Source organism: Drosophila serrata, unplaced genomic scaffold (assembly GCF_035046125.1).
Source record: "Drosophila serrata isolate PLE 108 unplaced genomic scaffold, ASM3504612v1 contig_233, whole genome shotgun sequence".
Lineage (NCBI taxonomy): Eukaryota > Metazoa > Arthropoda > Insecta > Diptera > Drosophilidae > Drosophila > Drosophila serrata.
In genome coordinates, this window is record NW_028257131.1 from 489457 (window position 1) to 511798 (window position 22342).

At 41.4% G+C, this 22342-nt stretch overlaps 1 protein-coding gene across 1 annotated transcript in view; it reads right to left on the reverse strand.

Annotated features, from left to right (window-relative positions):
* Nucleotides 1–7903: 7903 nt before the first annotated feature.
* The window catches only part of Dscam3 (Down syndrome cell adhesion molecule 3), a 35161-nt gene continuing 20722 nt past the window's right edge, over nucleotides 7904–22342 (reverse strand). The window contains exons 13-35 of the mRNA XM_020957338.2: nucleotides 21775–21979; nucleotides 19487–19618; nucleotides 19259–19408; nucleotides 18997–19142; nucleotides 18576–18711; nucleotides 18141–18260; nucleotides 17812–17964; nucleotides 17224–17746; nucleotides 16835–17045; nucleotides 16404–16659; nucleotides 16170–16313; nucleotides 14930–15238; nucleotides 14704–14859; nucleotides 14123–14302; nucleotides 13139–13513; nucleotides 12623–12748; nucleotides 11674–11989; nucleotides 10944–11107; nucleotides 10506–10754; nucleotides 10144–10371; nucleotides 9772–10024; nucleotides 9228–9491; nucleotides 7904–9066 (exon numbers count right to left, since the gene is read on the reverse strand). Coding sequence (XP_020812997.2) covers nucleotides 9015–9066; nucleotides 9228–9491; nucleotides 9772–10024; nucleotides 10144–10371; nucleotides 10506–10754; nucleotides 10944–11107; nucleotides 11674–11989; nucleotides 12623–12748; nucleotides 13139–13513; nucleotides 14123–14302; nucleotides 14704–14859; nucleotides 14930–15238; nucleotides 16170–16313; nucleotides 16404–16659; nucleotides 16835–17045; nucleotides 17224–17746; nucleotides 17812–17964; nucleotides 18141–18260; nucleotides 18576–18711; nucleotides 18997–19142; nucleotides 19259–19408; nucleotides 19487–19618; nucleotides 21775–21979 — 4848 coding nt within the window. The 3' untranslated portion in view covers nucleotides 7904–9014. The remainder of the gene's footprint in view (nucleotides 9067–9227; nucleotides 9492–9771; nucleotides 10025–10143; nucleotides 10372–10505; nucleotides 10755–10943; nucleotides 11108–11673; nucleotides 11990–12622; nucleotides 12749–13138; nucleotides 13514–14122; nucleotides 14303–14703; nucleotides 14860–14929; nucleotides 15239–16169; nucleotides 16314–16403; nucleotides 16660–16834; nucleotides 17046–17223; nucleotides 17747–17811; nucleotides 17965–18140; nucleotides 18261–18575; nucleotides 18712–18996; nucleotides 19143–19258; nucleotides 19409–19486; nucleotides 19619–21774; nucleotides 21980–22342) is intronic.

The window sequence follows — 22342 nt, forward strand, 5'->3', positions numbered from 1 at the left end:
AAAGGTCTTTAGGTTATAACGTTTGAATTCTATTTCAAGTTAGGAGATTCTGACCCATTGTTCATTAAAAATGTCTTCCAAGAACAGACACTCAGTTATTATATTTATCTTGAAATTTCTTTGAATATTATGATTTATTTCGCAGTACATATTTTGGGAATTCTTTCTATCAATATATGTGAGCTTTGGCTATATTTATCAAAATCTGGTTGTTAAAGAAAAACAAACTTTAAAAGCATTCTAAACGCCATCAGATAGGAGACAAGCGTAGACTTCAGGCCCATTAAGGACTAGCATCCGATATTTTCCAGTTGCATGCACATCCTGCACACCATCGCACCTGGCGAGTCATTCGCACTGACCACCGCTCCTCGACCAGGTGAGATGAACGTTTAATTAGTCTAATTAAAGCCCGACAACGGACGCCGCATTAATAAGCTGCAGACTGCAGACTATGGGTCCTGTGACCTGAGCCACACCGACCTGCAAATCTGCGCTGACCGCATCCAGGACATTTATGCAAATCCGGACAACGTCTCTCCAGCAGTTCCGACTTGAATGACAGGGTGTGGCTTTGACTCCGGCACTTGCTCTGGCTCCGGGTCTGGCCATCGTCTTTGATTTGCCGGCAGAAATTGTCAATTTGGAATGCGAATTTCTGTGGGATCTACGCCAATTAACGCAATAATTGTGCTGCAGCACACGCAGCCCCCTCGAGCGTTTTTGTGGCTCCCAACTTGGCATACACATAATGCTCGAGTAATTGCATACATATTTTATGCATATTATTAGCATGCATGGCAAATGAGTGCTCTTCAAAGTCAAGGATAATCGGGTCCTGAAAGCTCTACGGCTGTCTTCTCAAGTACAATTTATACAAAAGTCTCTTTGCTTTTTAAAATATTGCGACTCGTTTTCAATTTCTTAGAATTTGCATTTCTGCCTTTGACAACACTTTTTCTCCGTACTTTTTCCCCCGTTGTATTTCTTTGGCAGTCGCTGTCTATTGACATGGGACTGTGTCCGTGTGTCCATTGGTCCGTTCATCCGGCGGAGTAAGTAGCCGGAGTCCTGGGCCCGGCTGTGAATTTCCGTTTCCGGTGGCATGCGACACGCTTTGCAGCAGCACTCAAGCGCAAAAAGTGCCTTTCAACTTATTTTCCTGTTTCTCCATTGCTCCATCTTCCCTCGATGGTCCTTCTTTGGGGATGTCTCGCTCTCTATCTGTCAGAGTAAGTGTCCCCTTTGTTTCGTTTTTTTTTCTGATTAGATTTTTATTCTCATGAATTTTCATTTCCGTTCGTGCATTTTTTATACGACCGTATGTCCAGGCGCTTTTCATCATTCGGAAAAAGACACACTCTAACTTATGGATTTCAAGAAACTTAATTGAGAACCTATAGTAAATAGTTAAGGGGTTTATTTTATTAAATGATTTGTCTAATACCTAACCCATTTCTTTAAATTAAAATTAAATTATAGTTCCAAATCATTTTTTACAATGGACATTGTAAAATACATCATTTCAATTTATTTTCTTCAGTGTTCTAAACTTGTGACGATAAAGGCTAAAAGCGAGACTCAAAGTAAGTGAAATGCCCGACAGTGAGTGTATTCGTACCGATGATTGGCTTTATATTTGTATCTGCTACATAGTTTGTATCTGTATCTTCAGCTGTGCTCTGCCCCCAGCTCGTTCTATTCCCCGGCGTGCGACTTAATGCACATTTCAAATTACCGGGCAGTTGTTGACCTGATTACAAAGCCATTCCCTCCGGCACCAATTCTCCGGATTCTCCAGCCCTCTACCTTTCCCCTTTGCTGCAAACATCTATTAATTTACCGTCACTTTAATTAAACGGAACCGTTTTTTTTTTTTTGTTTTGCTTTACAAGTTTGCGATAATGATTTTGTGGGATATATTATAATAATATTGATTACGTGAACGTCGTTTGGGCGGCTGGGCAGGCATTTGTTACACATGCCCCGTTCATGGAGCATGGTGCTTGCCGAACCGAAATTAATTAGGGATTTAAAGGGCAAGGTAAAAGCATACATAGTTTGAAAATATTCAATAAATAGGGTGGATAAAGGAGGAAAGCAAAATAAGCATTGAACTAGGCTAAACTGCGTAATAATTCGGGATCTATTTTCGTAAAACCGATTTTAAGGCTTAACTTTTAACTGATTTTTGTAAAGCTAAACACCTTTTAATGATAATGGTTTTGTCAGTCGATTTTGGATTTATAACTATGTAATTAAATATTATAAAAAATGTCATTAAACAAATCTTCGTTTCACTTAATCAATTTTATTTTTATATACTTGTTCTTATCATAGATTGGATATTTATTATAAATATTTAGTCAATGTCAGGACTTATTAAAAAAAATGGCTATTCATTTTTTTGAAATCAAAAACAACTACACAAAAAACTAAATCGGTACATTCCTTTACCAGTTGCTTTAAAAAATATAAATCTAACGATTTTTTTAAATTGAAAATAATTGTGATGTAATTTTTAAGCTCTAATTTCAAGTTGTCAAAGAACGTCATTTAAGAAAGGTAGTATTTGTTTTAATTAAAGAATTACTTTTCGTTCCCCGTTAAAGTCACTTTAATAGTAATTGTGTTGTATTGAAATTCAAGGGATGCTACCATAAATGCTTTCAATTTAAATTTGTCGCCGTATAGAACACTCAATTGGCTTTATTTCCAGTTGAATCGGTTTCCATGTACCCCAAGGCAATTGAATTTCGACTCACAGATGCGGCATCACACAAGACGAATCCACATGGAGCTGGAAACCGATCATCGTTCGACTGAGCAAAAACAAAGGAATCAGCAGAGTGAGGGAGTGAGAAGTGCACGACATGAAAGAAAAAGTTAAGAGACAACCCCTCTAAAAAAAACAGTTCAAACAAATTACCAATTCTAGGTTTTTGGGGTGGAAAAGAGTTTAGAAAAAGGCGCCAGGGGTCAGTGGTATATAGTTTGTATACACTTTGGAATAGGTTGCATTTTTGGACTCTTTTTAGTTAAATTCCTATAAGAAATTCTACAACAAATGTACTTTTATAATTTTTACCTCATTCCGGAAAAGTAATACAAATCTCTTAAAAGTTAAAGCTGTTTCGAGTCATTAAAACCCCGTTTTGCCCGCCTCTGGTCTCTCATTCTTCTATTGCGTTTGAAACAGTTTAATTCAGTTGAATCCTTAAACGAGGACTAAGCTGGTGGGACAAAGGCTTTTGTGTTAAATAGTTGAACGGTGCCAGGAATTATAATGAATCCGACACCGCACATGTTGCGCTCGCTGTGGGTGGATAAACCTGTGATAATTCAAATAATCAGGGAGCGGAAGCATCCGGTATTCGCATAGCACTCGGACTCGCATTCGCATTCGCATCCTGCCAACGAGTCAGCCAGCTCTCCCAGCGAGGCGGGCAATGCAAAAGCACTTTATTTAAGTGAGTCCCACATGAGTTGCACTTGGCTGTGCGTCCTCCCATCCTCGATCCTCCATCCGACATCTGTCTGTCTCTCTCTGTCTGGCCGCCCGGCTACCCCGACTGTTTGTATTTGTAACACTTCTTTGCATTTTTTATGCCCTGTCTTTATAAAGGATGCACACAGCCAGTCAACTCTTTGCTAGCTGCTCCATCTCCATATCCAGCTGCATCCACATTCACATTCAGCATCAGCAGAGTCCCAGCATCAAGTGCCTTTGGCAGGAGCAGCTGTTTGGCATTTCTGTGGCGGCGGTTGTGGCACTGGCTGTGGCTTTGGCTTCTGATTCCGATTCCCATTCTGAATTCTTTTTCGCCGGCTATATCATCCCCGTTTCCACGACCAACGCTGTGCTCATTATGTTGAGTTAGCTTTGCCATTTCTGTGGCTTTAAACAAGCATTTTTAAATCGAAATTCATAAACCATCCATTTGTGCTAGTATTTGGTGAAGGTGGTCATATCATTGTAGTAAAATATTTTATGAATTCTTTATTAATAAAAGAGAGGGTGAAAAGGATACATTTATAACAGCAAATAAAATAAATTACACATCTGAATATTTTTCAGAATTTAGTGTAGAAACGTATATTCAATATATAAAGCGATATTTCCATAATGAAATTTCCATTTTTCGTAGTGAATATTAAAATATTCAATGCTTACTCAAATTCAAATTTCCATCGGTATTAACTATACTCCAATATGTAAAGTAATTATTTGCCTTTTCGAAATTATTTCCTTTTGCAGAGGCATTTAATATGTCTGTAATTCGAATAATATTTATAGTTAGATATTAACCAGCCGCCCGAACTCTACGACAACAGAATGAATTTTCTTTTAAGCATAAATCAAGAGCGTGTCATCGACAAGGCAAAGGCCAGGAATGTCCTGTCATTTCGTATTAAAACAGTTGCAGCAATTTATGACAAGACATGCACTCGGCATGCAACCAGAGTCGTTTACCTTTAGTAATTTGAGAATTTTAATTAAAGGCACTGGCCAGCAGCAGCAGGCTGCATTTCAATCTACGCACTCGATGGGATGGGACAGGATGGGGCCGCACAGTTGGGCGTCATGTGCAAATGCATCAAAGGACATTTGCATTTGCCCGGCATTTGTAGATAATGTCCAGCGTCCAGCAGGCCAGCCCGAACAGGACTATCTCTCGCATAGACACAATGAAAAAACAATTTGGTTTTAATTGCAAAATTAGTTAATACATTTTCTATGGCAATGCATTAAAATAACATTTTAGTTTCTTTTAATAATAAATTTGAAACATTCATACATAGCCATGTTCATGTTGCTTACGTTGTTTTACAATGCTCAAATACTATACATAATTTCTCAGAGTGTATAGCTCAGCGTGGTCTGGCTGGGCCATCGAGGTCGTTATTAAATGCAAGTGCATCAGGAGTGCGGTCGGCTGGCTTTCAGCTTTTGTGTGACCTGCATGCGTCCTCTACACTGAAAGAATGTACAATAAAATTGATAATTTAGTTTCTATTCGTACATCAAAATTTCCATACGCTCTTTACTCTTGGATACTAAATCTTTAACTGTTATTATAAAGTTAATATTAATACAAGACGAAAAGGGAAGTGTATCATTATACTATGTAATATATAAGATTTTGGTAGATGTTTATTGGGCTTAAAAGTATTGCAACAAATATTACTTTATTTTTTCTTTTTAAATATATACTAAGCTGTTATTGATATTTGTTTCTGTCTGCACAGTTTTAATTAGATAAAAAATTATATATATATTTTTTTATTTTAAGATCTATGACAAACTCATCCAATTATATTTCGAAAAGTCGATTAATTTATCAGTTTCCTGGTACCTCCTTTCTCTCGGTGCCTGCGTGTCCTGTGAGCCACTGTGTGTGCTTCCTGTGTGCATTACAACTACACGGGAACAAGTGGGCTGCTTGTACTACTAACCTCTTGCAATTTTGGGGTTTGAATTTGCTTAAATTGCATTATTGTCCTTGTTGTTGCTGCTGCTGCTGCTGCTGCGCACCCAGAGCTGATTGCCTTCCATTGTGTTTGCGGGCCAAATTTATCCCTTTGCAATTTTGTGATTATTTGTTGTAGACTTGCCAGCCTTGCAGCTTTAACTAATTGAAATCGATTTTGGCCAAGTCCTCTCGGTGCGGCCGTCGGAGCATATAGACACGTTTCCTCGGATCGAGAATCATGTCAGCGTTAAGCCTAAATACGACAAACCTAAAGTGCCTGCCATGCGTGCGGTTGCAAAATCGATTTTCGAAGGGGATTTTCGCATTCAGTTGCCAAATGAAGCAAAAGTCCCAATAAAACTTGCATGCGCCTTAAGTGCACTTCAACTTTCTGCCGGATCCCAACCGCACTGTCTTCCCACCCTTACGGCTGTGGTCTGTATTTTCATGCTTAATTAGATGGCAATCGGAGCCACAGAGCATAGGGCCGGGTAGAAGCAGACTAGGCCATAATTAATAGCAGAGGAGCAGCCGAGCAGCAAAACAGAGACTCGCACAATAGCACAGAACAGCAGCAGCAGCAGCAGCAAGCAAACATGGAGCCAATTACCGTTTCGATTAAGCCAGTCCTTGCAAAATAAGGGAACAACGCCCTCCCAAAAACAACGCCCCCTAAAATGTGTGTACTCCATAAACAGTTCGATACGTGCATTGGAAACTTTTGCGAATGGATCCATGTTAATTAGTAAAAGTTTTGGCGCTTAGACTCAGCTATCCTGGCGGGGAGACAAGTGTTTGTATATTGGGAGTCAATAAGAATCAGCGCCCTGACTCTTGTTTTCTTATTCAATTGACTTTTATACATTTCCCATAGTTTCTACCTATCTTCTTTAGTTTATTTTGTATTTTTACGAACTATATATTGGAAACCTTAATAGTGAACTTACCTATTTGGCTGTCACTTCGAATTCGATTAAAAATCAATATGAAGCAAAACTTTTATTCTGAAAAGTAACAATATGTATATGCAATAGAAGACAGAAGGCATCTACACATAAATAGAAAGTCTAGTCAATAGTACTTACAATTCATCAATTTATTAAATTAGGTAATAGGAAATAAGTAACTTTTTCAGTTGCTTGGTATTTGTTTTAAGCGTTGCACTTTTAAGTATTCAATCCTAAAAAAGCTTTTATACCATTTTAAAAGAGTAAAAGAGAATTTTATAAATTAAAATTACCTACCAAAAAATCTCTGCTTAATTTAATTTGAATACGAAACAACCTTGCAGCTTCTATTTCATTTTTAAGTGGCATCTGCCACGTGAGCTGCAATCTTCGAATCCCTGTCTTACCTGTATATTTTCACCGAAAACTTCCTCGATAATCCCATTAGATTTGACTGGCTCTCTGTGTCACAATGTCAGGCAGACAAACAAACCTCTACCTTACTGACATGACTTCGAAAAAGTTGGCAACATTTGTGAAAATTGACAAAGTTTCAAGTCGGCAACAAACAGATGGTAAACAGTGCAGCATCATGCCATGCATGTTTAATGTCTCTCTGAGTGAGCTTTTATGCACACAGAAAAATGCCAAATTTAAATATGAGAATTAATTAACAGGTGCCTCTTCTAATGGGGGTCTTTGACTTTTAGAAGGGTTCTATAGGGAAATCAATTTACTTAAACTGAAAGAGTTTAAGATATAGGAAATTTAATAGATTCAAATATATACTTCAATATTTCAACACAAGATTTCTAATTTTCTGATTGTTCTCTGGTAAGCTTCCTTTTTTTTTAAGGTACTCTTAGTTACAGCGTGTAAATAAAACAAGATTTCTATAAGAATCTATTGAAATAAATTCCATTAATTTCATTTCCACTTATTTACGATGATTAAACAAAGACTCTTGGTTCTTTTCAGTGCCTTGGCCTGGGTGTGCGGTGTGCGTGTGTGTCAAAGGCATCTTGTGGTTGAGTTTACCTAGTGAAATTGCAGCCACATTGTGGCGGCCATCGCCAACTCCGACTCCGACTCCGACTGATTGCCTAACTGACGTGCGTTCCGTCTGGGGGCTTACACATACATATAGATCTCCATTTCCATTTCCATTTCCATCTCCATCTCATGGTTCACTCTCCTCTGGGCTTGGCTTGGAGCTTGGTGAGTTTGGCGGAATGGCGACCGCTGGCTTGTGGTTAGACTGCACTGTATTTGATTGATTTGGTTTGCTCTCATTTGCTTGCATAAATATTTGCACAACTGTGAACTGAGGGGAAATGGAAATCAACATGGGGCCAATGCAAAAAGGAGATGCAACCCCGGGGTAAGGGAGGGATACTGTCCAGATAAGTGGAACATTTTCCCCCCAAACACCCCCCCAACAGTTGGGAAAATTTGGATTTAATGAAATTACCACGATTTGATTTTGTTTATTTTTACACTCTTTTATTTAATTAATTTGCCGTATTTGGCTTTCGGTAACTGCCGCATTCCATTTCCGCACATATATTAATTTAGGTGTATTTTATGTGTATATATTTTACCTAAGGTAGCCATACAATTTAATTGTTGATTATCTACTTTTAATTAAATTCAATAATTACTATATTCCAATAAATGCAGTAACAGATTTTTGTCAATCTCGTAAATGGGCTTGAATAAAAAGTGAATAACTGAATGACATCGATGAAATAAACAGCATTTGTGAGTGCTCCAAAAGTGTCAATCGAGTTATGCAGTTCATTAACCCGACATGTTTCCCGCATCAACGTGTACTCCAAAACAATTTAATTTATCACAACAAATTGGATTACACATATACATACATATGTGTTATATATATGCAAAAATGTCTGCTTGTGTATATAGATTGATAGTATTACTAGCTAGCAGATACAGTACAATTCGTCCCGCAACGAATATCAGTTTCAAAACCAATAGAAACATCCTGCCGGACATCAGTAGTTAGTTAGTCAGTTGGATCTCTATAGCTATATAGTCTTTAATTTGCTCGGGTGCCTGCTTACAAACTAACTTTTACAATATACCAGACTTATGCGCTTGTCTCTTTGCAAAAATAAATATTTTGATTGGGAAAATAAGTCAATCTACAAAATGAAGTATATTTTCTTTTAAAAACTCTCGAGAATTATAATAGATACATGATTTCAAACACTCACTCGTTTATATTTTAACTGCTAAATAAACAATTTAGTTTTTGAAATATTATGGCAATTATTTACTTCAAGTGAAACCAATTAATTATTTCTTTATGTGTCGCTTTTAATAATTTATTAACATTTAAGTAAAAGAAATAGCCTTTAAATAACATCCATTTCATCTTTTCCCTACAGATCCTTGTCCAAATGATTTAATTCTGCAAATAGCCGGCGCATAAGTATCTTAAAAGTGTACACTTATCGAACAACACTTAAGGTCTTAGCTAAATGCATTTAAATGCCACAGTTTGTATGTCATCTTGTGTGTGTGTGGATTTTATCGAGTGTCATTGCCGAGTATTGCCCAAGGGGCGGTATTATACGTGTATCGTGTACTCTTGCCGCTCCTGCTCCTTCTTCTCGTGATACCTAGAGGTTTCCGGTACTGGTTAGTATGTGCTTTCGATCGGGTTCAAGATCAAGATCAAGTGCGAGTTCAAGTTCGGGGTAGGTAGACGCTACAGGCATGCAACAACAGCTACGGTCAAGCGCTTTGGGCGGCGTGAATGGTCGTTCGAAGGACACCTTACCTTGCCAACAGTGAGGTCAACTCCTCGCGGTCCATTTTGGCCAGTTGCGCTTCTCCGGTGCTCTCCATGACGCGCTGCACCTCCAGATCCAGCGCCCTCTGCTCCCGCTCGCACTCGCTTTGGTCGCCGGGCTCGCGGCCGATCCCGTCGTGGAATCCCGTCGGCGGCCGGAATCCACCGGACAGGTCTAGGCCCGCCCCCGCCATGGCGGCTATAGAGGCGGCCAGGGAAGCCGCGGTCTCGGCATCGACCTCACTGTCTAAACTAAAGATTCGGCACGAAAGAGATATAAAGGTAAGTCTATCTAGGACATAGTTGGTTTTAAGCCAGCTATCCTGGTCTGCAAAGATATGACATGACCCTTAAGAGTCCTATGATGAGATCGAAATCTTTCAAATCTTTGATTAAATGGTAATCCTTTTTGGTAACTCTCAAGAGAGTGTCATACATTTGCATTGCAGTCTCTGTCTTGATTGTTTTCATTATATTCTCTATTCGATGCTAATTTAATTTGGAGTGGTTAGGGTTTAGGTACCTGAACTACCTGTTGCTACTAGCAGGGCACTTTCGTCGCTCCAACGTTTGGTTACTGGGCTGTTGTGCCGCGCTTCCATGCTTTCGGCTGCGTTGTCCGGCGCTTCGCTTCTCCACGGGACCACCACCTCCGCCGGCTACAACGCCCATGCCCATGGGCACGCCCATGCCAAGGACATGCCGGGGAGTGTTGTGACGACGTTCAGGACCCGGGGAGCCCTGATCATTGTTGGACTCCGTGCTGGAATCGGGTCGGAACATATCTAAATGGGATAAGAAAAGAAAAGAGTAAAGATAAGTAATATCGAAGCAATGAATTATTTACAAATATTACGTATACGCACTGCTAACTGCGCCAGTACAAAATATTACGTATACGCACCTACGACCGCACGACCATCGCTGCTACGCGATGACTTGCAGGGCACCCTATAGGTGGGCATATTGGAGAACTCGGTGCTGGGACTGATGCTGGTGTCCGACTCGGATTCGGCCACCACTCCGCTGCAGGCGCCGCTGTTCTTGGCGCTCCGTCCGCCACTCGATTTCTTGGAGTGACCCGCCTGGGAGCCGGCAACAATGGTCATCGACTTGCTCAGCGTAGACTCATCTATTAGAAGGATGAATTAGCAATAAAGATACTATTAATAAATTGTTGATTGAAAGAAATTTAATTTGATTGTAAAGTAAATTAAGTTAAGTTAAGAACTGCTTCCAGTTCAGGGTCCAATTCCCATCACTCACCATCAGTGTTGTAGTAGCGCTGCTTGTGCCAGCTTGACTTGCTCTTCACATGTCCGAATCCCGAGCTGGGCAGGAGGGGATAGGCAGTGGCATTCAGGTTCTCACCCTCCGGATGACCGAAGGTTTTAAACTGCATGGTGTAATCGAGTGGCGTCTGGGCAGCCACGGCACGTGTGGGAGTCTTGGCCGGGGCTCCTGTTCGTCCGCCATTAACGCTGAACGTGGCATACGGCGAAATCTCGTACATTTCTAGATGAGACACAGAGAGTAAAGTGCACTCAGACAAATTACTTTCGAATTCAGTGAATTTATCATTCTTGTAAATATGTTTTTAATATGGTGTACTGTGTTCAGTGAGTTTATTTTTCCTAGTTTTTGCGATAATTGCCACCCTTAAGCCGAGGCACGCCTATGTCTCATTCGATTCCCTGAACTTACCCGACTCGTTTCCCTTGTCCACTGTTTTCACTGGCGAGGCACTGTACACCTGCTGATTGCGACGATTTTCATGGTCCTCCTTAAAGTCCCCAGGCAAGGTCCGGGACTCGTATCCCTCGGCGATGGGGCCGCACAGTGTGCGTCGATGTTTAATGGTCAGGGCTCTGCGAAGCGACGAACAGATGAATCTCTATTATGACCTTAATTGAAAGATGAGCAAAAGTTTTCCCTTTGCCGAGTTTTAATCACTCAGGAAATGGCAGGGGAAACAAACTGGAGGAACAAACTAGTGGAGTACTCATTAAATTAATTTTCCCAGACTGAAGTTTCCTTCACTCAGTTATAGATAATAAAAAACAACTCGACATGGAACATATTTAGTTAGGAAATTATAGTTTTAAACATCAAATAGCAAACTTTTGTAGATGAAATTCCAACATTCCTAATAATTATGAAATTATTAAATATTTGTTTGTGGAATTTCTACTATTCAGGATAATGCGGTATTGTGATTTCACAACTGGAATCCCATTCGTTATCCCTGCACTCGCCAGCAAGACAGTTAATAAATCCTTAATTAACATTCTCCAGTCATCAAGGCAAACGACCTACCGCCCCCCGTTGGCCCTTAATTCGCCATTTCAATTCCACATTTTTTCGCTTTTCCGTTTTGCCCGGGAAATCCAATCGTTCTGGATATAGCCACCCCATTTCGAACGCCTACACTTACATCGTTATGATGGAAACGGTGATGATGACGACTACAATTAACGTTGAGAACCAATCACCGCTGGTCGGATTTGTTGCGTTTATCAGATTGTTCATCAAATCGTTTTCGGAGGGGAAAACCGAGGGCGGCGGAATGGTGATGCCATCGATGCTCGTCGTGCTGAAATGATAATGCTCCGTCGTTTTGGCCGCATCGTTGGTGGCGGAGATTCGCAGCTGATACCACTTGGCCGGCAGAAAGTCGCAGAAGATTAAATTTTCCCGATTTTCCTCGGCGTTGGAAATGTCCGATGTGACAACTGTCCACCGTACGTCGCCTGGGGACGCACACAGAGACACGGTTCGGGATAAAAAGTGAGTATGGAAAAAGGAAATTATGCATCATACGCCACGTTGCACACGGCATGGACTACGTAATAAATTTGATAAATATTTATAAATACAAATGCCCGTAGATTGGTCAGTTAATTGAAAACAAAAATAATTATATTAACTGTATTTAATTTAACGGAAATTAAGCGACAGCAACTGGGCTGAAGCATGAAGCAAGCAAAAAAAAACTAAAGTTAACGCTTGAATACTCTTAATTAGGCCCATAACATTTTTAATTAAAGTCTGCTGATTTTTAATGAACTTACACTCCACAGAGTATGCATAAAAAATATTTTAATCTAAGAGAATGTGTTACATTGTTTATAGAGATCTAGAAACAAACTTTATGCAGGGTAAACTTAACGGTTGGATAACCCTTATCATCTTATATAAAATTCATGAGTTAAATTTATAAATAAATTACGAAATAATGTTGTATTATAAGCCTTCTAAATTAGATTTAAGCAGCTCCTGGATAATGAATTCAAAGAGGAAGCCCTTCACTGCAACGGAGTAGTGTAAATGGAAACCCAAACCCAAAATGCCCATCCATGCATTGATTGCTAATTTGCACTTACCCAGCGGTCGGTGTTCGATGGAAAAATGATGAATGCCACAGCCACCATTGTGCCACGATGACAGCTTCAAATTCACGCACGTCGCATTTGTGGCAATTAGTTCGTTGCCGTTCGGCGCCTGAGAGGCTGCAAAATGGGAAATTCGAAATATGAGCGAATACAATCGGGGGATAAATCGGGGAAATATATATATATATATACACAGCAAGGGTCGCAGCAATAGTTATATGGGACTCGGTTAACATTTTTGTATTGAAATATAGCATAATTTGTTAGTAGAAATTAGTATAAATTAGTAGAAACTAGCCAATTCAACAGAGGAATTTGCTTTATATTCATTTCCGCATTAGGTTTACGTGTTATTATTATTCTGCCTGCAACTGTAAGCCTTCACCACTCTTCTGGTCACTTCTGTCACTTCAACGAATGGCTTTTGCGGTCAAACAGACGAAATTTGAATTCAGGACACAGGACTGCTGGGAATCGAGATTGGCTCTCCGGTTTTTTGGGACTCACCTTTGCCTTTCGTCCAGACATTAATTTCCTCACTGGCCACTCCGGAGCCGACCAAATTGTGAGCGGACATTTTTATAATGTACTGATTTCCGCACTTCAGGCCCGAGATGGTGTAGGCATTATTCTCGGGCAGCAGCTCCGTGGTGGACCAGCTCTCACCGGCCGTGTGGTAGGAGATGGCATATCCCTGGAGCGGAGCTCCCCCGTCGTCCGGGGCATCCCAGCTGACGCGTATGCTGTCGGCGGAAGCGTACTGCACGATGATTTGCGGTGCGCCCGGCGGCTTCATGGCAATCACCTGGTACTGGATCTCGTCACTCCCAAACAGATTGTTCGCCGTGCACGTATAATTTCCTGACAAACTGCCTTCGACGCCTGCAAAAAAGGGATAGGGTCGCCATCGAAAATTGTTTGCAAAATTGAAGTGTCAAACGAAAGCGTACAGGTGGGAAAAATCAAACTCTATAATGTTGATGTATCAGATTGGATTTACTATAAATCTTAACTAAACCTTTTTTGACTGGTACTTATAGAGAATATGGGTATTGTAGGTCAGTGTGATCCGTGAAGTTTGAGGTTTATCTGATGCCTATATATATTCCAAATTAGGTAAAATCTAATACAACAAAATTTTGTGACAATATTCCTATCTGGTGCGTACACAAGTTTCTTTTAAAATTAAAAAACAAAATGTAAGTAATTTTATAGTAATAGTATATAGACTACACATGGAATTTATTGGACAATAAAGTTTCTCTTGAACTTCTGCAACATCTTCATTTGTGTTCGCAGCTTTTTATTCAACATATTCTTATGTATTCCGCCTTCTTTAATTTATGTTTTATATTAATTTCAGTCTAATTAAATTAAGTGAATGTCCCATTGCCATGTTCAACTCAATTTAAGCATTTATACTTTTTTGTAATATTCTAATATTTTACAACACAAATACCTTTCATATTTTCCCATTTTTAGTTTACTTACGGTGTATCTTCAGGTTGCCCTCGTTGGTGACCTCATAGAAGGGACTAAAGGTGACGGGTCGGTCGCGGGTCAGCCATCGGGCGCGGGGCGTGGGATTACCCACCGCAAGGCAATTCAGGACCAGAGCAGTGCCCACCGCCTTGCGCACCACCTGGCCAAAGGATGCAATCCGGGCAGGAGCTGCATGAAAACAGTTTTTGGGGAAAAAAGAACAGAAAAACACAGAAAGTTGACAACGGAAAGCCAGGCAGATCGTTAGGTGAACGAAATTAAAATGTTGCGGTAAGTGCGGCTTTCGCCAGCACGCTGAATAAATGTCAATTTTTAATTAACGCGACAATTTACCAGCTATTTATATAGGTGCACTTGGAGAAATATATAAGATGTCATAATAAAATCGTTTAACATTAAATGAATCTTATTACGAAATAAACAAAAAGTAATAAGGGAAATATACCTTATAAATTTGTTAAAATGTATTAATTTTTTCCCTGAAATTCTTTAAGATCTTATATATTTCTCCGAGTGCCTGCTTATTTTTCTTCCTGTGTACATTGTCTCTAAATGGCTGCTGTTCCTACCTCGTGTATTGGTGGCCTGGGCAACCACAGATGTGGGTTCGCCCTCGCCGACGGATGTGGAGGCCGACACCCAGAACTCGTACATTTGATTCTCGGCCAGGCTGCGTGACTCGAATGTCACCGGATACCCATCCTCGTCCACACGCACCATGTGAGCTGAATTTCCCGAAAAAAGCATATACATTTCAGCGACTCCCTTATTTGCCCCTCTCTGTGCTCTACTTACTCTTGGTCTGACCCTTCCGTCCCGCCTCCCGTGCATAGACCGTGTAGTGCGAGATCATCCCGTTCCGGTTCTTCGGCGTCAGCCAGGAAATCAAAATCGAATCGGCGGTAAGGGCCGCCGCCTTAATGGCCGCCGGTGCATCGGGCACATCGTCATCCGTCTGGCAGAAGAGCGGCGGACTGGCCAGGCCATCGCCGGTGGCCGTGTAGGCCAGGACACGAATCGAATAGTTGCTGGCCTTGTGCAGCGTGTGCAGGTATGTCTCCAGGTTGGAGGTGCGCTTGATCTCCAGCTTGGCGGGAAAGTCAACTGGGGAAGACAGGAAATCTAACTTAAAACCAATGAAATGTATCTGAAATATTTTAAGATTAATTCGAGCTAGTTATAAGTCAAAATTCCCTACAGCTTTGTCTTTTAATAATATGTTTCTAGCTTTATTTAATAATTTATGCATATCTAAGTTTGTTAATTTAAGCAGACTCACTCCCAGGGACTAGACTCAGCTGGTGCTATTCATGTGATGAGATTTGATAAACGAAAGCCAAAGTCAACAACTGGCAGTCTGCATCGAATCCAACGCCAACCCATTGAACCCGAACCCTACGCCAAAACCAATAAAGGCGAGCATCTCACTCACTCACTCGCTCCCCTCCTCCTGCAACTTCATCCTGGCACTTCCTGCTGCCAGGATATCGTATCATATCTATAGCTGTTTGCACAGCGCTCTCTGGCACTGGCAATATCAACAAAATCAGCGTCATAAAGTGCCAACTGCAAAATTGCTGGAGACAGAGTATGAGGATGAGGGGTTTATAGTCGAGGTTAAATATACAAGTATTTTCTAAAATAGTTTAAGCACTTTTAAATGTAAAATTAAATAAGCTTTTTTTATATAGATTCTATCTAAGAGCTACCATATTCTATTAAGGAACTAAGTCGTGTCACAGTGTTCCTCCGAAACGGCTCGACCGATTTTTATAAAATTTTGTATGTATATTCAGTAGGTATCCTAATCGGTTACCATCTATTTTTTATACCCCTAAGTGGTAAATATTATATATAATTTAAATAAAATACCTTGGAGCGAGTATATATATATAGTTAATCAAAGGCACACAGAGTGTTTTAAGAAATAATATTGCACCGCGTCCTGTGCTAACAATATGTATATTTTTTATAGGAATAAAAAATGCTCCTATTATTATACCCTCTACTGTTTGACATGCAGTTATATACTCACTTTGGTGCACAATCGGGCGATATAAAATTTTATAGCCCTGTATGATGCCGCCGTGGAACTGGAGCGGCGGCTCTTGCCACGAAATCTTCAGGCTCTGCGATGACAGGGCGGTGCAGTTAACATTCTGCGGCGCTGCCTCGGGAACTGCAAGAAGATTGAGTGACGCCAAATCAGAGTTAGCCGATTGCGTATACTCTTCCTGTGAAGTAGAATCATTAGGTATGTAGCACTTACCTCCCTCGGCCGTTGAGCCAAAGATGGCCGCACTCCAGGGACCGGAACCGAAGCCATTCATGGCCCGAATGGTGACCGCGTAGCGAGTGTACTTCCTCAGACCACGCAGCGTGGCCTTCGTGGTGGCCCAACCGCTGACAATGGTGGACTTCTGGGAGCTATTCACTACGCTGATGTAGTTGATGTTCTGCTTCTCCTCGCTGCAGTTCACCGTGTACCCAATGAGTTCGCCGTTCCAGGACTCCCGCGGCGGAATCTGTAGTTAAGGATGCACGGTGAGAAATGGTATTAGAAATATAGGTATGAATCTAAATTTCTAAAGCCTTCAACTGTCAGTAAGTATCATATACTTAAATATTTAAACCTTCATTTTATCTTACTCAATAGAACTTGATTAAAATTAATAACAAAGCTTCTTCCAGTGTCCTTACCTGCCAGGTGACAATTAGTTCACTCTCGCCACCCGTCTGCACTTGCACATTTGACGGGGCCTCTGTGGGCGCCTCCTCCTGGGTCTTGAGTACAATGGCCTCCGTGTAGGCGCTCCGCTCGATCTCGTTGATGGCCTGCATCCGTATCAGGAAGGTGGTAGCCGGGGTCAGACCAGCCACAATGGCGCTCTCCCGCAGGTCGGTGTCATAGCTGCACAAACAAAATAAGCACGCAGAATGGAAAAACAAGATTTATCAGTTGCACATATTTTTTTTTACGTTTTCCTGTTATCAATTATATTAATTATCATATTTTAGTTACTATTTTGTTTCAGATAATGTGTTAATTGTTCAATGATTTTATTTTTGAGTGTATTCCCAACACGTACCTGCGACTAATGCTCGTCGACGGCAGGCTGACATTGATGACATTCTGTCCGTTCCAATCCCCACCAGCCGCGCCCAGGGCCCCATGGGACTGTAGGTACTTCAGGGCCTGGTACTGCACCAGATAGCTGAGCACCGGAGAGTTGCCGTCAAAGGGTCGCCGCCAGCTAAGCTTCACCGTACGGGAGCCCACCTCGAAGACCTCCAGGTTGGACGGTGTATCCGGTCGTTCCTGGACAGCCAGGAATATTATCTGCTCGGCCCGCCCGTAAGGATTCTCCGCCACACAACGATACACCCCGGAATCATGGCGGTCGGAGTGACCAATGGTTAGCTGTGAATCCACTCCCCGGTCTGTCTTCATTTCCGCAATGCTGAACCGGAAGTTATTCAGATCGATTCGTCCCATGTTGTGCGTCCAGCCAATCGTTATGGGTTCATCCCCCTTGGCGTGGCAGTCCAGGGTCACGGGATCGTTCCGTCGGGAGCTGATATTCCGGGCAGGTTGCTCAAATCGAGCGGGTTCTAAACAGGATGGTTGCCTTATTTCAGATCTGTGTAGCCTAGAGTCCTCTTCTTATAATCATTACCATTTACATTGATGCGAATGGTCTTCTTGAGGCCTGGTCCGATCTCATTGGTGGCCTGGCACATGTAATACCCCTCGTCATTATCCGTGGCCAGATTCAAGAGCAGCGAGTGATTTCGCATGCTAAGGGGCTTAAAGTCCTTGGAGCCTTTGCCTGTATATTTAATACGAAGAACCCAAGGTACACGAAATGTTAATTGATAAGCCCAGAGAGTGGGGGAAGGGGGCGGATGGACACCCCCACTTTAACCCATCGGCAGGGTACTTCTGATGAACTCTGGCTGTGTATCAAAATCCCTGGCCGCTTGGGATCGGGATTGGCAAACTTACCCTGCCCTTTGAACCAGGTAATAGCTGGAATCGGATATCCTTCCGCCTCGCAATTTATCGATATTGTATTGCCTAGCATGATGGCCGTATCCATGGGCTCGTGGCTCCACCGAGGCGCCACTGAAACGTGACCGGGCCACAGGGCGAATGCGTAACGAACGGAATGGCATGGAATCGAGAACAACGAAAAGGGCAACAAAATTAACAACTTTCGATCCGAGCGTGGTGTGTGCATGTGTATCTTTGTTTTGCAGCTCCCAAAAAAGGGCAAACTTGGGAGCAACTGGCGCACAAATCCTGTGTGATTTATTTTGAAACAGCAGCGCAACGCTTCAATAGACAGCATCCCATTCACTGCCGCCCCTTGTGCCATGGCATTCCAACCCGTCTGGAATCCGGAGTGCCCTCCTCTGCTTCCGGCTCCCCCTTACTCACCTCGCACCTGGAGCTCTGCCGTGAAGTTCACCTTGGCGGCGGCATTGCTGGCATAGCAGGTATACTTGCCACTGTGCCGGGCCGTGATATCCTTAAAGACCAGCAGTGAGTAGAACTCCTCCTTCTTCTCGGTAATCTTGTAAATGGAAAGAAACACAGGTAAGATAGGTAGCTATAGTGGTATATCGATTTTCAGATACCGATTAGTATCTATTAAATAATTCAATTTCAAGGTTTTTGTGTTTAAAATACATATCTTAAAAAATCAGCTGAGTAAGTAATATCTAAAACGCATACTTAAAACTAAATATCTAATGTCCAATACACCCTTGTTCTCCGCATTACTGGGTGCCACAAGGATAGAAGGAACAAAAGGATACTGCAAAAACTTATTCGATGCACTTTGGAATGATAGTCTTACCTGCAAACTGCTGGGAATGATGCTGTCGTCCTTCTTCCAGCTGAAGTAGATGGGCATGTCGCCGGAGGAGACCGCACAGGTGATTTGGGCCCGTCCGCCCTCCTGCAGATTCTTGGGAAACTTGAAGGGCTCGATGACGGGCGGACCTTGATGAGCGATTAGCCGCCAGGCGGGCAGACATTAATGTCGTCCAAGAAGAGACGGGGACTAGGAGCTGACAGAGCAGTCTCCTGTCCCCGGGTCCAGTTCTCTTTCTACTTACTGTTCACATTCAGCTGCATATCCCGACGCGCCTCCTCTCCAGCGCGACTCCTCACAATGCACGTATAGATGCCCTGATCCCGGGCAGGCTCCACGCTCTTGATGACCAGATGTCCACCGTCGGCAATCGAAGCCAGTTCGTAGTGGCTGTCTGTTTTTTTTTTTTTTTTTTTGGGAGGACAGTAATGTGTTAAAACCAAAGGACTCGCCCCTCTGTAATTTGTCTTACTTGTTGTCAATTCCTGGTGCGCCTTCTCCCATCTAATTTGCTCGATGGGATAACCGGCAAAGGGGCAGTGCACAATTATATCCTCCCCGGCGACGGCTTTAATCGGTCCAATGGCTCTCACATACGGAGGTCCTGCAAGGATTACATATAACAAAATGTCAATTACTTATATCAGATGCATGTACATAGATTTAAGTAATTCGTGTTAAAGATATTTGTATTAAATTCGGTATATAAAATGAAGACTTCTCATTATAATCCTATTGTGTTTCCATTTGTTCCATATGAGGATTAGAATTTATAATGCTGACTCAATTTTGAAATAAAATGAACAACTTCAATTAAAGAAAATAAATTTTACTTCAAAGTTTGCTCTTTCTGTGCAATACCAAGAGTTTATCGACGTATATTTGTTCGTATTTTTGGGCCATTGTGAAATTTATTAAATTAGTTACAAAATGCAATTAGGCCGGAATACGGTACGAATGCTGAATAATTCCAATTATATTCATTTGGCGCACATGCGACGTTAATGCATGAAATGCAGATGCAGCCGCAAGACTGTGTGTGTGCACTTTTAGTGCTGCTAATGCAACTCGTTGCATGGGTAAATGCGTTGCATAAATTGCAATATTCATAATTAAACAGGCGAGCCAATGCCTGCGGCTTCGACAGCTCTCTGAATACGCCCCATCTCACATTGCACTCAAAAAAAGAAATGACTTCAAATAAGAATCTAGTGGTTGTCTAATTAAATACAGAAAACTGCTCTGAGAAAAACTTTTTATAGTCTTTTATAACATTGAAGCATAGGAAAATAGTCAAGGAATTATGTTCCTTCATTTTAGTTTCTATTTATCGAGTAAATGGTGTTTAGTCAAGGAATTAGGTTTCTTCATTTTAGTTTCTAATTATCGAATAAATGGTGTTTACTATCTGTTCCAGTATCAGATTGTCTTTTGTGCTGTGTAGCTTCGACAGATATCGATAAATGTGATTAGGATGATGGGCGGATGGGGTATTGGCTTGTGGCCAGAACTGTTCATAATCGAAATCATTTTGCGATTATGATGCCAGCAAAAATCCTTAAAGGGGTGGAGGCAAACCACAAAAGCCGAGAGGATGGACTATTAAATGACCGCTCCAGTAGGACTCAAATTACACCACATCTCCCTCTTCTCGATTTTCATTCACTCAATCACATTTTCCATATACAGCCTCAGCTAGTAGCCGTGGCTAATTTGATTTTCAGTTCTCTGGAGCCTGCAGTCCAGCAGCATTCAAAATAACATCATTTATCATCAATACGCACGCCCACTTAAATATCAAGTATACGCACACAGAGAAACCCGAGCTGCCTCGGCGCCGTCATCAATCATTCGGCGCACGGGGCGTATGATTTATATCTGTCACATATCCATTCGCTTATGTATTATTAACACATTAAGATTACGCTTTCGCAACTGCTTACAATACTCAAAAGTTCAGCAGTCAAGCAGGAGGAGAGAAACTCCCAGACAGATAAAGAAAAGTTGAAAACCTTCCCGAGGTTGCTTGAGTGACATTTTTATATCTGTAGCATTTATACACCGAAGGTGACAGTGATTTCCCTGACAGATTTTCAGGCTTTCACACTCTCAAACTTGTCAGCCAAGAGTTAGTGTGTTCACTTGAGAAAAATAGAAATGCAAAATATTTACTTATTTTAAATGATTTAAATAATTTCATTAAAATTGCATTGGACTTTTATTGGAATTCCTGAAACCCTGTGTTTATTTTAACTTCATTCTTAAGAAGACTGCATTTGTAAGAAAGAAATATAAGAGGATTTATCTAAAACTATTTGTCACGGTGTTGGCTTCGCCTGCATATCGTGTGACATGATTGGAATGGAAGCATCGTCATCATCGGCTTTCTTGTTGTTGCTTTTGTGGATGTCCTGGTTGCCTGAGGAGATTTCCTTTGAGGCGCAGCCAAGCATTTTCCGCTGAATAGCGGACTTATTTCCCCCACACACATTACCACACTCCTTTCGCCGCGATGTTTTTTGTTTCGTTGCCTTGACATTATTTCCAATCAGCCGCCGATTGCCGATTCCTTGTAGCTTCTTCTCGGTTCTGACGAAATTCATGGCCTCAAAATCGGCTTCTTTTGTGATTTACATTGTTTGGCCAGAGCACAAAAGCCGGCTCTCGATAACAAAAACGGACGCAGAAACCCATTTATGTGACACAATTAAGGGTCCATGGTGTGGGTAATTGATTTTCGGAGCCAATTTATCAACTTACCGTAAACATTCAGCCGGGCCGAGTGACGAGCGCTGCCCATCGAGTTGGTGGCCACGCACCTGTAGAGACCACCGTCGTCGGGTCGCACGTGCGAGATATTCAAATGGCTTATCACATCGCCAGACATATCGACAAATTGGCCGATCGCAAACCGATGGTGCAGTGAGACGTCCATAATGGGCTGTGAGTCCAGCAGCCAGGCAAACTGCAATGGGACAGGAATGGGCATAGCAAAAATCAATAAGGAGCAATGGAGAAGGTCATAATTTCAGGGCTTAATCGGACCCGGGATGTGTGTGTGTGTTTTGGGTCAATGCACTTAACAAATTATAATTTATATATTATTCTTGAAATAATAAATATTAATTTTAAACAACACTTAAATTAATGAGTTCAAAAGTTGTATTAAATTTTAAGTTCTAAATAATTTTTCACCCAATTAAACAATATAAATAACTACAGAGATTTTCTATTGTGTATTTAATTATTAATTTAATGTTTAAAAGTAGTTAATAAACACTAATAGCTATTATGTTCCAATTCTATGGTTTTTACTCATGTTAGTACT